The sequence below is a fragment of the Neovison vison genome, chromosome 12 (genome assembly GCF_020171115.1).
Source record: "Neovison vison isolate M4711 chromosome 12, ASM_NN_V1, whole genome shotgun sequence".
Lineage (NCBI taxonomy): Eukaryota > Metazoa > Chordata > Mammalia > Carnivora > Mustelidae > Neogale > Neogale vison.
In genome coordinates, this window is record NC_058102.1 from 21096204 (window position 1) to 21114923 (window position 18720).

The window sequence follows — 18720 nt, forward strand, 5'->3', positions numbered from 1 at the left end:
TAGCATTAGCCCACAGTGATAAAATCTACAAAATATAGATACAAAGTCTTATAGGAGCAACAACAACAACAACAAAAACCAGGAACAGAGGGAAGAAGGTGTTAGCAAAACATTAACGCTAGAGATGTCTCTAAAGGTGAATAGGAATGAACTAGACAAAGAATGAGAGTAGTACAGAAGTAAAGATAAAGTAAAAACAAAGCAGTTCCAATAAAAGCTGAGGAAACAGGGAAATATGGGAAAAGAAACAGAAAAGCCAGATCACCAAGAGCAATTAGTAGTAAGCAATCGAGCCATAAACAACAGAAGGTTTTCAAGCATGAGTAAGATCAATCACTCTAACAAGAAGAATGAAAGATATACCAAGAGTGGAAGCAGGGAATATGGCAAGACTGAAGAGAACATCAATATGTAGTTCAGGGATGATATATATATCATATATATCTATACATATATAGAGATCATGATGTATGATATATCATATACATCATAATAATATATCATTATGATATATACAGATATATATCACATATATAATTAAAAATGTATACAAAAAAAGAAGACAAAAGAAAGGACACTTAGAAATATAGGCAGGGGAGACAGGGAAGAGACGGTGGGATGAGGGGGTATTTCAAAGGTGTTACGTGGATATTTATTTTATAATTACACGTTAAACTTTGCTATGTACTTTTATGTACTATATGTTAAATTTTAAACAAATTTTAACAGAAGGAGAGGTTGCTCAAGTAAGGTAATAGTAAGGAAGGAAAAGAAAGGAAAAAGTAAGAAACAAGTATGAGTTAAAACTAAGAGAACTTAGTGACCAGTTAGAAAAAGGATAGGAACAAAACTAGGAATCCCTATGAGGTCTCCCATTTCAGAGTCTAGGTTTTAGGAGAAAATTCAATTTTGGACATGTTGAAGTTGAGTTGTCTGAATGACATTCACATAGAGATACACCTGATAGGTTTTTAGATATACAGGCCAAAAACTTAGGAAAAAAAGTCTTGATTGAAGACAAAACTTTGGGTACCATGAGCTTATAAACAGTACAGCAGTTAAGGCTATAACCTTGAAAAAGATTAGCCAAGAGGACCCAAGAATATCATGAGAGTATCAGAAGGCTAAAGACAGATGAACTGAAAAAAACGTTTAAAAGAAGACCTGAACTTAAATAAGATTTTGAATTAGCAACATCCCTTTGACAGGTAAGAAACCTAAAGTTCAATACCCTTTCTTAATATGACAGCTTTTCAAATTTTCACTTGATTGTTGAAGAAAAAAGCTCATCTTTTCCAAAGACAAAGTTCCAAATGACAGAAATGTCCATTCATTTAAGACGTTTCACCTTGTACACCATTTAGTAGAATTCACTTCAAATTCAATCATCTTTCCCTCCTAAATCTCAGTCAAAATAAGATTTGGGACAACTTAATTATGATTCCAAGACTATATCTCTCTACCACCTGGCTCAGGCATCACTCGGTTTTTGATAGAACCAGAAGGTAAATCTGATGCAATACTAGATTTTCTATGTACCTTCCAGAAGATGGGTTGACTATTAAAGCACCTGATGAAAGGAATTAGCAATTCCTTCATTTCTGCCTACTCATAAATCTAGAGATAGCAGGAATATAATTGGTAAAATTAGATTTATGCTAAAAAAAATTCCTGCATTTTCAAGTAACACAACTTATTTACTTCCCCAAGAATAAAATACTAAAAAGTAGAATTAGCTTGCATTTATGTATTTGTTGTGGAATTACTGTAATGCAGATAAATTAGTTACAGTAATTACATGTCTTTATGTATTGTGGAAATACTGTAATGCAAATAAAATAGTTACTATAATTACAATAATTACAACTATAATGAAATTATATTTAGTACTTGTTAGTCTCATGGCACCTAGCAGAAACTAGTCTTTCAATAAGCACAAAATAATACACACTGACCACTCATGAACAATGCAAATAAATACCAATGAACTCAAAACATTATGTTTTATTTCTTAAAGAGGCACAAGTATCTGAAATTTCTTCGTATGTAAATGGCTGTAAAAGTCACTTATACAGTGACTTATATAGCTAAGTATTCATAAAGTGAAATTTTGTGATTCAAAATAAGAATTACATTAATGTGACACAAATACTTTTGGTAAAGTGATTGATAAAATTTGGGGAAACTGTCGCACCTTACACTCCCATATGCAGTGCTTATCTATTTATGTCTAAAGTAAAATGATTCTGAGATATATTCTTGAAATACATTTTTTCTCTTGTGAGGGCACTCAGAGATTACTATAAGCTTTAAAAAGATACAGTTGTCAAAAAAATGGTGAACAGGGGCGCCTGTGTGGCTCAATGGGTTAAGCCTCTGCCTTCGGCTCGGGTCGTGATCCCAGGGTCCTGGAATTGAGTCCCACATCAGGCTCTCTGCTTAGTGGGGAGCCTGCTTCCCCCCTCCCCCTCTGCCTGCCTCTCTGCCTACTTGTGATCTCTCTCTGTCAAATAAAAAATAAAATCTTTAAAAAAAAATGGTGAACGGTATTCTTGGCCTTTCCATCATGTTTAATCTTATTCAGAAAACATAGATTACACCAGCCGAGTACAATCATTCTCTTTACAACTACAAAAAGTATCTAATAATTATCAGTTGAGCTAGAACAGATTACTTACAGGATACACCGGATTTAAGAAAAACATAAAATACTAAAGAGTCTTAGGAACAAACAGTGACGCACACATGTGTTCAACAAACTACTGGTTACCTACCACTTGGAAAGCACCATACTGGATGCAGTAGGAGAAACAAGAAGTAAAACATTCCATCACTATTAAGACCATTGTCCCATAAGACTTAAAAGACAGCATGAGAAATTGAACATATGTTCAAATATCGAACTAGTAATGTGAACAATAAGATCTGAGAAAAGATCACATCCAACTCTTTTGAAGGCACTTCAAGCCCACGTGCTTAGTGTAGTTTTTACTATAGGAACTCAATCAGATTCTTAAAATTACCATAATTTATAAAAAGCAGCAGCATTGGGGCGGTATCTCACTATTCAGCCCCTTCAGCTGGAGAAGGGGGAGAAGGAATAACTGGGTAGGAAATGAGACTGACCACCAAACTCATTTTCTTAGGTCTACAATTCTTCCTTGATTTAAGAACATACAAAATCTGAAACAAAGTGAAGTAAAATATGTGAAAACTGGAACTCATAAAGCACTGAACTGTTGTCTAAGGCAATGGTTTTCAAACACTGATGAACATCTAAATACATCTAATAACATCCAAATGACTGGCTAATTTGATAATCACATGGATGACTACCTACTACCTCAAACCTTTGGAATCAGAATCTATAAAAAGCAGTCAGGGCATTTGTATTTTGAGCAGCTCCCCAGTTGTTCTGATGCAGAGTGTGAGAATTAAATGTTATGTGATTAAGTACATGATCGTCAGTGGCAAGGAAACCTGAGTTCAAATGCCTTTTCTAATACTTAACTAGCACTGGGACCACCAACTACCTCCCTAACACTATTTCTAATCCATAATAAGTGGGACAGGCCACTCAAATATATCAAGTGGTTGTCTGGAGGACTAAAGATGACGACACATAAAATGCTTAATGTAACTCCTAGCACATTTAGTAAGCACTGAACGAATTCATTCATTTAACAAACATTTATTTAGCACTTACAGAGTATCATGAAAAATATTTCATTAATTTATTAAGTATTAATAAATATGGCAACTCTGCAATGGTGTCATGGGAACAGAATTATGGGAATCTATCCTATTCAAGAAAGCCTTCCCCGAACTGAGCTGAATAGGCAGTAGTAACTGGATCAAGAGGAAAGAAGTGCATTTCCAGGCAGAGAAGTATCATAGCCAAAAGGCACATCCTTGAAGCGGAACAGAAAGAACAGAGTGACTGGGGAAGAAAGGAATGCCAGAACTCATTGTGGAGATCAGGCTGGAAAGGTAACCAGGGACCCAAACAGGTTGTTAAGAATGCTAGTTTCTCTTAAAAACAATAAAAAATCATTGAAGGGCTTTACACATGAAGACAATGTGATCAGATCTGCATTTTGAAAAAAAATCATTGAAGGGCTTTACACATGAAGACAATGTGATCAGATCTGCATTTTGAAAAAGTCACTGAATCTGGTGTGGAAAACTACGGATCTGGCCACAAAAATGCAGGTAGGCCATAATTAGGAAGCTGGTTATACTTCAGAAGAGAGATGATGATGGCTGGAACTAGAGTACTAGTAGTGGAAATGAAGAGTGGACATAATTACGAGGCCAAATTAATAAACATCAAGAAAAATTCATAGGAGTCATGCAAGACAGGAAGATGTCACACTTCTACTATAGAAAGGGATGGTGAAGCTAGTCACTTGAGTTAAACACAATACGAGGATTGTTAGTGTTGGGGGGAGATAATAAATTTCAAACATGAGTAGGGTAGTTATTCCCAATTATTGGGTCGAATTGTTCAGAAGTATGCTATTGTATAGAAGTACAATGCATCTGTTTTTACTGGGTGTTTCTGGATCTCAGGGACAAAAGAATAGGTCTTGGCATGTGTGTAAAGTGGATCTGAACAGAATGAAGATCCTTACCTTCCATTAGGTTCCTTTCCTTTACACAATCTTCCAAAAGCATCTTTTATGACTAATTTAATATTGTCTCAAGAATTCTATTTATACATTCAGCTAATAAGCCATTTTTAAGCTTTAACATGAGTATTTATATTAAAGAATAAGACAAGAAGCCGAATGAGTACCTGACTCTCAAGCCATTACCAGAACATGATCGGTTTCAAAGTGACAGGCAGGTTTGAAGCATTCTCGTTAAACTATGTTAATTTACCAGAATGGATAGAGGTGGGAACGCTACTTAGAAAACTTACTATTCACAGAATCCAATTTGTTTAAAAAAAAAAAAAGAAAGAAAGAAAAAATCATCATACAAATAATGCCTGATTTTGACCTACGAACAAATTAGTTTGCACTTACGAACAAATTAGTTTGCACTTACAAGTTTAAGTCACTACTGACATGGCACTTTTAAGTCGCTCGAGTCCAGTTCCACGGAAGACTGTTATAGGGGTTGACCTACGAGTAGTGGTCTCCTTAATTAGTGATCAGAGGTGTGTATTCAATCGGATCCCAAGAAGTTTCGCAAGCTTTATCGATCTAAACCTTCCTCCACCCTTTCTCTCCCGCTTAGGAAAAAAAGGGCGCAGGAGCCACTGAGGGGGGTGTTAGTCTTCACCAAACACCTGCCCCACCCACCTCACACACAATAACCTTCCGTTCCAGAACTACAGCTACTGTCTGAAAAGGACGCCTGGCGGTAGGGCGCTCGCCGTTCGTAACCCAGGTAATCAGGTGCAGACCTCAGAACTGACTGGAGCTGTTTCACCCGGGCGCGGGGTAGTGACCAATTTCCCAAAAGGGACCAAGATCGCCACCGCGGAAACCCGAGCTCCAGGCCTAAGAGAGGGGCTCTCCTCCCGCAGATGACTCCGGCCCTGGTCTCCCGTCGCCTCCAGGCCTCTTCGCGGGACTTGGGCCTCTCGGATCTGCTCCCCGGAGCTCGCCGCCCCCCCAGCCCGGCTTGGCGAGGGCGCCCACCGTCCCGGCCCGCACCCCGCAGGCCCGTCACCAGGCAACAGTCACCAGCTCTAGGGCCTTGGGAAGGCCTACCCTGGGCGCGGGTCCTTCCCTATTCCCTCCTCGCTAGCCTTAAGAGCCCAGGAGGGAATGTGGCAGGTGAAGGAGATCGCCCGGTGCCCGTGGGCGGTCACTCACCTCTTCCCCTCTTTCCCCGGAGGGGCGGTGCTGGGGCTCGTTTCCCCCGCCCCCCCCCAAACGCTTCCTGGCGGCTCCGGTTCAGCCTCAGAGTGTGGCCGCGGCCGCCGACTTACTCCATAGCCTCCTCCACCGGTGCGGCCTCAAAGGCTGAAGCCGGAGGAGGGAAGGGGGAGGGGAGGGGAGGGACTGGGGAAGAAGAGTACGGGAGGGGGAAGAAGAACGAAAGACCGGCCGGCCAGGGCATGACGTCACTTCCGACAGATTGGGAAGGGGCGGAACCCAGGGGACTATAAGCCCCGCCCCAACCCTGTACTCAGGGGCGGGTTTATAAGCCGGGGGAGGAGCCGGAGCGCGAGCTAGTGGCGGTTCTTTCGACCCTGCGCTTCCGTAGCCTTGTCAGCTGGAGCGGGGTTCCCGGGACATGACCGAGCGGGCGGAGTTTCGTGAGCCCTAGCGGCCCCTTCTGTCGGAAAAGGAAGACAGAGAGCCCTATAGATCGTAACCAAATGCGTACTGAAGGGAAGGGCAGCTGAGAGGAGCGGGTGGTTTGGACCTGACTCCTGAGGGCCGTCCGTTTCCCAGCCCACCTGCCCTCTCTGGTCCTGGGTGAAGAATCACTATGCTTTTTCTCGAGCTACTCTCCCTGGGTTGTCCAGGGAAGCAGTGCTTCACAGACATTAATATGCACACGAATCATCGGAAGACTTTGTTAAAATGCAGTTTGGATTCAGGAATAGGTTCTGATACTCTGCATTTCTAGTAAGTGCCCAGATGACGCCAACGCTGCCACAGGTCCAGCAGGCTTTACTTAGAACAACAAGGGTTAAAGTACAAGGTGGCAAGCTTGAGAACTATGTCCTTAACCCAGCCTGCTTGTTTAATGATGAAGGTTAGAGAGACAGATGGTCGACCCTTGTCTGCACCCATCACAGCTTTTCCCACCCCGCTCCGCCCTACCCTCTTACCTAGTCGCCCATCACGCCTTCATCCGTCTAATTGCTCGCTTTTCACTCCTTACCCTCTACCCCTTACTCCTGTCTCCACAGTACCCACAGGGTATTGGGCTACTATTTCAAGGATAAACAGATGGACAGTTTCTGTAACGGAAGACATTTGAAGGTGATGGGGCTTTTATTTCTGTCATTTTGTCATAAACATCAGACTATTATGGAAAATTGGGCATCTTGTTTCCAGTCAAAGAAGGAGAGAGCTTTAATTCTTGGATTCTAACATAAGACCTAGAAACAGCAGTCTAGATGTTTCAACTTTTTCCCTTATTCTTAAAATTGTTTAATTAAAAATTCACTGAGGTAAAGAAGAAATGAGGAGTGACTCCTTAATGTATGGCTTTCTTTTTGAAGTGATGAAATGATCTGAAATTAAATAATAGTGATGGTTGCACAACTTTGTGAATGTACTAAAAAACCATTGAATTCTACATTTTAAAAGGGTGAATTCCAGGGTGACTGGTTGTTAGAGCAGGTAACTCTTGATCATGGGGTCGTGAATTCACACGCCCCACCTTGGGCATAAAGCCTACTAAAAAAATAATAATTTAGGGACACCTGGGTGGCTCAGTTGGTTAAGCAGCTGCCTTCAGCTCAGGTCATGATCCCAGCATCCTGGGATCGAGTCCCACATCAGGCTCCTTACTTGGCAAAGAGCCTGCTTCTCCCTCTGCCTGCCACTCTGTCTGCCTGTGCTCACTCTCGCTCCTCTCTCTGACAAATAAATAAATAAAATCTTTTTTAAAATAAATAAATAATATAATAATAATAATAATAATTTAAAAATAGGGATCTCATGGTGGCTCAATTGGTTAAGCAGCTGCCTTCAGCTCACGTCATGACCCTAGCGCCCTGGGATCCAGCCCCATTTGGGCTCCTTGCTCTGCGAGAGCCTGCTTCTCTCTCTCCCCACTGCCCATACTCTCTCACTCCCTCTCCCTCTCTCTCTCTCTCTCAAATAAATAAAATCTTTAAAAGAAATAATCTAAAAAACAAAGATAAATTTGTGATATGTGAATTATATATATCTCAATGAAAAAGCTTTACTGTCTCCAATTAATTGAAAAATGTATGTATGTATATTATTTAAAAGTTCACAAATATATATAAAAAGTGAACACAAAGTTTAATTGCTTGAAGGTTAGTCTTCTAGACCTTTCTATTTATCTATTTTTATTTTTTATTTAATTATTTATTTATTTGACAGAGAGATATCACAAGTAGGCAGTGAGGGAGGCAGAGAGAGAGGAAGGGAAGCAGGCCCCCTGCTGAGCAGAGAGCCGGATGCAGGACTCCATCCTAGGACCCTGAGATCATGACCTGAGCCTAAGGCAGCGGCTTAACCCACTGAGCCACCCAGGCCCCCCGAGACCTTTCTATTTATTTACATATATTTGTGTGTAATTCAGCAATTCATTTTCATGTAACTAAGATGATGGTACACACATTTTCTACCTGCTTTCATTTTTGTTTCGTTTTTCCTACCTAATGAAATCCTTCCACACTCTAAATTTCATTCTTCCAAATTAGCTGTTTAATATTCCACAGAAAGCTATGACATAATTTATGTAAATATAACCCAGGTTTATTGTTTTCAGGTTTTCATTATTCCTCAAAAAAAATTTTTTTACAGAACAACTGGCAGATAAATGGATTCATTTTGTCCAGCTTCTTGGCCTAGATCTCTTTCATGAAGAGCTTGCCATTGGTCAAGAAAGGCAAAATGAAGAAAGAAAAAGCAAAGAGCATCATGAAGCCACAACTCTAATAATCAGGACTCTAATGTGTGTGTGCAATTCTTTTAAATATGCCCTAAAATAATATTCTTCAAGACTAAGTGTAGCTAGCAGTTAATCATGAAACACTAAGGGTATAAAAATTCACACAATAATATATTCCATACCATTGAAGCAAGTTCCTGGGTTTACTCTGTTTTTTATTGGCAGACATGGTGCAGTCTTAGTAAATAGATTATGGTTTACATAAGATAGGAGGAAAAGAAAAGAGGTGCTGGCAGCAGATATGCCCTATAAAAGCATAAGGTTGTCAAAACTGGGAAGCTTACATATTTTTGAGTATTCTAAATTTGTAAGAAACATGTTTAATTTTTTTTCTTTTCAGGATGCTCTGGTCCTTTTCAAACTACTCAGCTATGGGATGGTATTATTCACTCCCATCAGACACAGGTGGAAATGAAAAGGAGACATCATTTATGAACATACAAACACTGTTTTACTGGTTTTGTTCCTGTTGATGTAGTATTAAGTCATCTTATGCAAAATATGTGCCTAAGTAGTATAATGACACCTCTCTTCTTAAAGGAGTTTGTCTTTGCATATTCTAATGAATCATAAAGTATTTGAACCAGTAGGAATGAAGCTATTGAAAAATGAAAAGGAATTAGAATTTGAAAATTCAAACAGTAGTCTCTACAGATCTCTAGGCAATAAATCATCTTATATTTTTTGCAAAAGAAGAAAAGGATTCTGCGAATGGGTTAACTGATGAAATAAAAGTGAAGGAATCTTTAAGGTTAGAATCAGCCAATATACTGTAATATATTATGTTTAGACTCTGACAGAACTGACTTTGATGAGCTCAGCTTAAACATCATGCTTTCAGATTTATTCAGAAGCCAATTAAAAAAAAGCCACGTGAAAATTAATCCATGTCTGTGTTTGCTCTAAAACCGCTATGGAAGACATTACCACATATTTTTTTCAGAATTACAAGGAAATTTTGTATCTTCTTTGATGAGTTATAAGCTTTATAATTTTGAAAAGTGACTTAGCCAAAGTAAAAAGAGCCACGATTATCTGGAAACTAAGAGTAAAAATTTTCTATTACATTATAGTAATCATGTTAACTTTAGAATTAGTATATTTTATTTATTTACAATCCTAAATTTGTTCTCTCTTGGTGACATTCTATTATCTAACAAATTTATTACTGGCGTTTTTTTATTGTAAGCTCCCTGAAATCCATTGTGGAAATAGGGAGGGTCTAAATAACTTTTAATAAGTTAAAATGTATATTTGAAATTCTGATCCCACATATAATATATAGAATAGAATAGAGAATAGAATAGAATAGAATAGAAAAGTCCACATATTCTTTCTTAACAGACCGGGAAATGAAATGATTTCAAATCCTCTAGCACAAGAGATTGGTGAGGAAAGAATAAAGGGACTTATTCATACAATGAGTGGGAATATGGCTTTACCTTCAAATATTGTACTTGACAAAACTGTTCTTTCACTTTCAAAAAAAGGTAATTTCAGTTTTCATTATTTTTTCCAGAACTTTGTAGGGAAGAGCTGATTTTTTAATTACCTTATTTTTTAGAACAGTTTTAGGTTCACAAAAAAATTGAGTGGAAAATAGAGTCCCCATGTATCCCCTGCCCCCATAGGTATCAACATCCTGTACCAAAGTGATATATTTGTTACAATCTGTGAACCTATTTTGATACATCATTATCATCCAAACCCTATAGTTTACATTAATGTTCACTCTTTGTGTTATATATTATATATTACAAATGTGTAATGACATGTACCCACCATTATAGAATCACACAGAATGGTTTCATTGCCCTAAAATTCCTCTCTGCTTCACCTATTCATTTTTCCCTTCCCCATAACTGCTGGTAACCAACGTTACTGTCTCCAAGAATTGACTTTTCAAATATGATAAAAGTAGTGTGTTTGGTGTATTGATTCTCTACTCCTTTATTAGAGTTTCCTTCTACATAGCAATTAGACAAGACAGGTGAGCCAACATAGATTCAGTAACATTTATTTTTTTACAATGACTGTGATTAACTGAAGTGTTGAATCCATACTACCAGAAAAAATGACATGTTGACTCACTACCAGTCCTCACTATGTATAATCCAAGACCATCTTCTACAAGCATATCCTTTTTCCATTGTATAAACCCTTCCCAAACATCTCCCTACCCTTTACCTTTCAGGACAAACTAAGCAACCTGTTACTACACTTTATTTACTTCATCTACTTGTGGTTTTCTCCTTATGTTGCCACTAAAGGTGGAAAAAAGAGCCCCATACCCAAGGCAGTTAAGAGGAATGCATACGTAATTCATTAATGGTTACATCTTTTATTGCATTTGGTCAAATCATTACAGAAGCAAGATGAGAGGCACCATGGAGGAACAAAATATAACAATAATTAAGAGAAGTGTCGTAAGGGAAAGACGAGGTGCCCAAAAGGGGGGCAATAAAAGAGAAGTGGGACTAAAAGAGAACTCTGAGGAAGACTAATGGACACTCAGAGGAAGAGGAGCCAAGCAAAAGTGATTCTTATCTACTACACATGAAAAAGAAGTTGTCCCATCATTTCCCCCTTTAAGATGTAGGGTATCTCTAGAAATTCCTAACTAAGGATGGCTATAATTTATCAGTAAATATGTCAATTAAAAAATAGTTTCCAATTATCGGGTCTTACCCTTGCTAAGCAATCTGTTATGCATTTTGTATGTATGATTAACAATAGGTCTCTAAAGTAAGGATTAAAACTTCCATTTTATACTTGAGGAAACTGAGACTCAGAAGGATAAATAAATACATAAAACATAGTAGGAAAGGAAAGCTGGCATTCTGATGTACTTTTAAAATGTTGTTATTGAATGTGAAACATTCAAATAGTCCTACATGTTTTATTAACAAAAACTAGTAGTTCCCTACCCTTCTCTTCTCACTCATTTCCTCCTCCCCAGAGACATCCATCTACAACTTGTATCTCTTATATCTAAATAGCATGCTTATAATGCCATCTCATGATCTTTTGTTTTAGATACATCTATTAATTTCCTACAGAGGAGAATGGGGTTCTAGATCTCTCCCCTCCCTGATATCTTATTTCCCAAACGTCTTATTTTTTTTATTAAGGTTTTATTTATTTTAAAATAAATAGAAAAAGAGAACAAGTGGTGGGAAGGGCAGGCGGAAAGGGAGAGAATCTCAAGCAGATTTGGCACTAAGTGTAGAGCCCACTCAATCCCACGACTCTGAGGTCACAACCTGAGCCAAAACCAAGAGTCAGACGCTCAACCAACTGAGCCACCCAGTGCCCCCCACAAAATACTTTAAATGGTACATATGCTTTTTATACTCTTTTACGCATGATAGAATTAACAGAAAATGTTAGATGAAATTAAGAAGAATATATACAGATTAAATACTACTGCATTTAGCCAGAAATTTTAAACATTAAGTCACAAAAGAATAAACTATTAAGCTTCTTTTTAAAGAAAAAAGAGAGTTTTTATGTTAAAACAAAAATCATCCAAGTCTGGGAACCCCTGCTTTAGTTTAGACTGATAATTTTATAGATAAGGGAACTCTAGTCTTAGAAAACTAGATAATTTGTCAAACTTCCACATTTAACAAATGGCCTCAGATTCAGACATAGATTTCCATACTTTTATCAGTGTTTTATCATTATTGTTGCAGCAAAGTGTTGTTAACTTATGACATGAGAATGATTGAAATTTATTTGGTGTATGATTGCTCTTTGCTCCAAGTGAATGTGTCAGCCTTCGGAACAGAGAAACACAAAAATTATTTTAGTTGTTCTTTCTAACAAAAGCATAGTTTTCAATGGAGTTTTTCATAGGTTACTAAGAAATCTCTTTTATCTTCAAAAGCCTTTTAAATCTAGCAGTTCGGGGGGTTCTCCGGTTTTTGTCTCTGTAAAAAGGTTTGCAAAAGAGAACTAACTTGAAAATTCACTGACTGCTCACGTATTTAATGCAAAAAAAATTTCACTTGCTTAGAAGAAAAATGTCCAAACCAAAATTTTCTGGAGAAAGGACATTTGGAAGTTTCTCCCATTGCTAACAAATCAGGCATGAATGAGTTTTTTCTGTTGTTATCCACTGAAATCTGATTTTTTTTCGTTATCTTCTAGCATAAAACAACCCCAGCAGACATATTAACAGACATAAAATTAGGAATAAAACAATACAGGCACTAGCTGATTTTATAAAATTAAATAATTAGCTGGCCAACAAGACAATTTAAGCCACTTTCTCTTTGACAAAACACGGCTGGTTAGAGGTTCAGGCTGGCTCAGCTGGTAGAGCACATGACCCTATTTTTTTTTTTAATGTTCCAAGTTTTTATTTAAATTCTAATTAATTAACATGTAGTATATTAGTTTCAGAGAAGAATTTGGTGTTTCAACACTTACATGTAACACCCAGTGCTCACAACAAGTGCCCTCCTTAACATCCATTACACATTTAGCCCATACCCCACCCACCTTCCCTCCAGGAATCCTCAGTTTGTTCTCTGTAGTTAAGAATCTCTCTTATGATTTACCTCTCTCTCTTTTTTCTTTCCCTCATGTTCATCTGTTTTGTTTCTTAAATTTCACATATGAGTGAAACCATATGGTATATGTCTTTCTCTGACTCATCTCACTTAGCATAGTACTTTTAGCTCCATCCACACTGTTGCAAATGGCAAGATTTCATTCTTTTGATGGCTGAGTACTATTCCATTACATATATATACCACCTCTTCTTTATCCATTCATTGGTCAATGTACATTTGGGCTTTTTCCATAATCTGACTATTGTTGATGAGAATATGTGATTCTTGGGGCCTCTGGGTGGCTCAGTTGGTTAAGCATCTGCCTTCAGCTCAGGTCATGATCCTGGGGTCTTTGGATGGAGCCCCCTCCCCCAATTGTGTACCCTGCTCAGTGGGAAGTCTGCTTCTCTCTCCCTTTGACCTTCCCCCTGCCCCACCTCCGCTCCTGTTCTCACTCCCCCCCCTCAAATGAATAAATAAAAAACCTAAATAAATAAATCTTTTGATCTTGGGTTTGTAAGTTCAAGCTCCATGTTGAGTATAGAACATACCAAAAAAAAAAAAGGCTGGTTAAAGGTGTGCAATTGGCAGCACACCTATATAAATTTCATCCAAGAAATAGAAATATTAGTTCCTCTATTTTTGAGAAAAGCCATTTCTTAATTTCCAAATAACTAAAAAACTACTTCAGTTGAGTTGAGACTCTGCTAGCAGTGGTAAAGCAGGTGATCACTGCAGGCTTCATTGCAAATTTGCATTTGTTTAGCACGAAGAGTTAAGGTGCACCTTTGCTGAGACTTGTTTGCGTTTTACAGTTACTTGGTTTTTTACTAATAATATCACGACTAATATTTCAAAAATATATGTGTGTGTTGTTTTAGAAATGTTAGGGTGCAGAATACAACCTCTCCCTCATTTCTGTGGGGTAGGTCTCAGAAATGTCGATACCAGCTAGAGCAACTCCATTGTTAATATGTTTTACTTGACTTACTTGAATATGTTTGGACAAAGGTTTCCTCAGTAAAAACAAAGTTTGCATCCTACTGAACACACTGTACTCCTGCTACCAAAACATTTGCACACTTACTGAAATTGCCTGTTTACTTACTTGTCTTTATTCCCACTAGAGTGTGAAGTACTTAGGGACAGTCCTTTTCTTGTTCGTCATTGTATCCCCATTGAAGGGCACAGCACCTAGCTGTTGGTAGGTGTAAACATTTAATGAATAAATAACGCCAAGTACAGTCTCCTCACTGAATATTTTATATATATATATATATATATATATATATATGCACATATGATATGTGTATATAATCTATCCTAAACACTGGATAGATTATAATACTGGAGCACTTGGGTGGCTCAGTTGGTTAAACGTCTGCCTTCAGCTCAGGTCATGATCTCAGGGTCCTGGCATTGAGTCCCACATCAGACTCCCTGTTTACTGGGGAATCTGCTTCTCCCTCTCCCTCTGTCCCTTCTCCTGCTCATGTTCTCTTCCTCTCTCGAGTGCGTGCACTCTCAAATAAATGAAATATTTTTTTTAAAAAGGATTAAAATTGCAATACTAACACATCTTGCACTGTTTCTCTTCTTCTCTGCTCAGTTTCTTTCCATAAAACTTAATCACTAACAAACACACTACATATTTCACTTCTTGTTTGTTTGTTTCTCTGTTTATTGTCTCCCATCCTCCTCCCCTAGAATATAAGCTCTGTTAAGGCAAGGATTTTTGCCTGTTTGGGTTACCATTATATATTTGGCACCAAGAACAGTGCCAAGAACAAACTAGGTCTCAATAAATATTTGTTGAATAAGTTAATGTTCTGCCTTGATGCTGCTGCAGAATACTCTTTTTTCCAGTTTTGGACTTATTTATAATATATCTACTTGTATTTCTCAGTGATTTCATAAAATTTGCCTTTGCCCATTTCATATGTGGCTATGTCAGCCTCCTTATTTAGGACATGGCTGCTGAAAGTCCACTAGTTTTTATATATTTTTTTCTAACACCTGTTCAGTGCCATGCCAAAAGATTAGTACTAACAAATGTGGACTAATTGATTAGAGGCTATTTATGTATACCAATTCTTCACTAAAAGACTGCTAATTTGATTTCTTTTTGGTCATTAACTCAAAGGTCGCAAAGTGAGATGCCTTTAGGAGCCAGACAGATCAGAGATCAAGGGAGTACTTAATTATCGATCATGTAGAGATACATACACCATTGTTTTGCTTGAATTGTATGGCCCTCTCAGGCTATTTTTCCTTTTCCCACTTAACACAGAGATAGAAATATCTGCAGAGAAAACTACAGCAAAACCAATAGAATCAAGAAAATAAAATATCTGCAGGGAAAACTACAGCAAAACCAATAGTATCAAGAAAATGGTAACTGAGACCCTGCCATACTGTTTGGGGTACAACAGAGTGGTAAGGTTTATGGTTAACTGGAAATGACATGCCAACCCAAAGAGAGTATCCAATAATTCATACCAACTGTCTGTGGTTAGGCATTTGAATTCAAGCCCAGTGTTTATGAGATCTTGTGATTTTTTTTTACAGGGAAGCTTGAAACCCAGAATTTTACAAGAAATCTGTCATTTTTATACAAGTTAATTTTTTTTAAAGATTTTATTTATTTATTTGACAGAGAGAGCTCACAAGTAGACGGAGAGGCAGGCAGAGAGACAGAGAGAGACAGAGAGGGAAGCAGGCCCTCTGCTGAGCAGAGAGCCCGATGTGGGACTTGATCCCAGGACCCTGAGATCATGACCTGAGCTGAAGGCAGCGGCCTAACCCACTGAGCCACCCAGGCACCCTATACAAGTTAATTTTATTCAAACTACTTTGTAACCAAACAACCCATAGCTATGGTCCAAATTTAATGCATAAGCTACCAGGTTGGGAGCTCTGCAAGAGATTTACAATAGCTACTACTTTTATAATTTTGTTTGACTTAAAGGAAAAACAATACATTAATTATGATCTCATGATTAGGATAATGAAAAATTTCATTAACTCTTAAAAGAAATGACCAAAAACCCAAGGTAAGATTAACCTAATACTGTATTTTAATTTAAAAGTAAGAAATACAGTTATCTGTGCCACTTGAATAAAATTATAATTAGTAATCTTATATTCTCTCAGATCTGTACATTAACTCTTAAGCTTGAGTAGCAGTTTTTTATATTTGGAATTGACCTATTGTTGGCTTTCAAAACTAGGTCAGGAGCATCTGGGTAGCTCAGTCAGTTAAGCAGCCAACTCTTGATCTCAGGGTTATGAGTTCAAGCCCCATGTTTGGCTCCATGCTGGGCATGCAGCCTACTTAAGAAAAATATAAATGAGGTGCGCCTGGATGTCTCAGTCATTAAGCATCTACCTTCATCTCAGGTCATGATCCCAGAGTGCTGGATCAAGCCCCACTCTGCTTGGCAGGAGGCCTGCTTCTCCCTCTCCCACTCCCCCGATTGTGTTCCCTCTCTCACTGTGTCTTTCAAAATTAGTCTCTTTAGATTTGGTTAAATATAAGCTAGACTTAATTATATTTTATCAGTTTTTAGGTAGTTAATGGAAATGTTAACTATCTATTTGTTTTTGTTTTTAACTCTGGGGTTGACAACTGGTTTATTAATGCATCATTTAAATGTCTGGATACTTTCCTGACCAGTTATAGTTACAGTTAATCAGCAGTTAGTACCAAAAGGAAAGACAAGACTGAGTATGCAGAAGATACTCTTTTTTTTTTTTTTAAAGATTTTATTTATTCATTTGACAGAGCGAGATCACAAGCAGGCAGAGAGGCAGGCAAAGAGAGAGGGAAGCAGGCTCCCCGCCGAGCAGATACTCTTTGATGTCATAATAAAATACTATAATCAAGAGAGAGATTGCCTATTAACTGATGAGTATTCTGATATTCAATCAGGAATTATTGAACTTTTAGGTAAAAGAAGATATTTAAACCTTAGTTTTTTTGTATAATAATTTTTTTTTAGATTTTTTAAAATTTATTTGACAAAGAGCGATCACAAGTAGGCAGAGAGGCAGGCAGAGACAGAGGGGAAAGCAGGCTCTCTGCTGAGCAGAGAGCCCGACATGGGGCTCGATCCCAGGACCCTGAGACCATGACCCGAACTGAAGGCAGTGGCTTAACCCACTGAGCCACCCAGGCACCCCTGTACAATAATATTTTAAAAGATTTTATTTATTTATTTTATAAAGAGAGAGAGCAGGGGTGCGGAAAGGAACAGAGGGAGAGGGACGACATGCTCAGTCTTAGGACCCTGAAATCAAGAGTCAGACCCTTAACTGACTGCACCACCCAGTTACCCCTAAAATATTTTTAAAGATACAAGTTTCATGGGGCCCCTGGTTGGCTCAGTCGGTAATGCATATGAATCTTGATCTCAAGTTCATAAGTTCAAGCCCTACATTGGATATAAAGCTTACTTTAAAAAATAGCAGAACATTTAATAAACTGAGTATTACATTTTAATATTTTTCTTCAGTGGTGTCAAAGTACTTGATGGAAGTCTTTTTTCACATCACTAATGTTACCTGCCATGTAAATTGTACTATCAAATGTAACTAATGTAGTATAGGACATTAGATCTAAGGTAACTATATCACAGGGGCATTGTAAGAAACATACTTTAATATAGTATAGCATTAGAGATCTGAGGTATCTGGAAATATTAATTTCTGATGTATTAAATCAGATCTTTTGGCGATCTTTTACAAAAATAAAAACTGAGTGACAAACATTATGTCACTTTTTTAGCTATGTAGGTAGCCATATAATTTCTTGTTAAAAATAAAATACTATTTGATAATGATGGATGTAATTATGCTTGCCATATAGAATTATAAAGATTTATTCATTTTTTATTAGAGAGAGAGTGTGGGGGGGGGGGGGGGGGGAGGGGGGGAGAGTGGGTGGGGAGAGGGAAAGACTCTCAAGCAGACTTCTCGCCTAGCTGGAGTTGGGCAGGAGGCTTGATCCCATGACCCATGAGATCATGACCTGAGCCAAAACCAAGAGTCGGTCCCTCAATGGACTAAGCCACCCAGGCACCCTATAGAATTATAAAAATAGTTTCCTGTGTGTTTGAAATATTTCACCATAAAACCTTCTTCCTGTAAAAAAGAATCCACAAACCAAATACAGCATCATAGCCTTATAACTGACTACCAAGTATTACAATCTTCATTTTTTTGTAACCCATGTTACAGAAAATGGGAAAAGAATAGAAACACTTGAAACAGCATAACTGTATCTAAGATTGTTACTGCGCAATGTTAGAGAAGAATCATGAGGGCTACTTACCTTTATAACTCTTGTATCAGAACCTAACACCCACAAGTTACAAAAACAGGGAAAAATTTTCAATAACTGTTTTAACAATTTTCTGGTTTTTTGTAAAAAAAAAGCATTTAAGCTAAGGTTAATCTTTCTGTTTACAGTATGATAACAAAACAGTGATTTGCTTTGTCAAATCAAAGCAGTTTTGCAAATGAGATCATTAATGAAAGTATG

The 18720-nt window shown here is 37.8% G+C and overlaps 2 protein-coding genes across 4 annotated transcripts in view; one reads left to right on the forward strand and one right to left on the reverse strand.

Annotated features, from left to right (window-relative positions):
* Window positions 1–6048, reverse strand: part of SCYL2 (SCY1 like pseudokinase 2) — a 61730-nt gene extending 55682 nt beyond the window's left edge. The window contains exon 1 of one of the 3 annotated variants that reach the window (XM_044229156.1): window positions 5829–6048. The gene's annotated coding sequence lies outside the window, so the exon portion shown is untranslated. The remainder of the gene's footprint in view (window positions 1–5828) is intronic. The other 2 variants (XM_044229155.1, XM_044229157.1) reach the window with 2 other exon arrangements.
* On the forward strand, window positions 5537–18701 carry DEPDC4 (DEP domain containing 4). Its single transcript, XM_044226325.1, is given in 11 exon segments — window positions 5537–6061; window positions 6149–6314; window positions 9162–9334; window positions 9835–9839; window positions 9964–10109; window positions 15322–15329; window positions 16748–16848; window positions 16850–16880; window positions 16986–17127; window positions 18417–18555; window positions 18644–18701. Coding segments are annotated over 11 exon segments (1494 nt in total).
* Window positions 18702–18720: the final 19 nt, after the last annotated feature.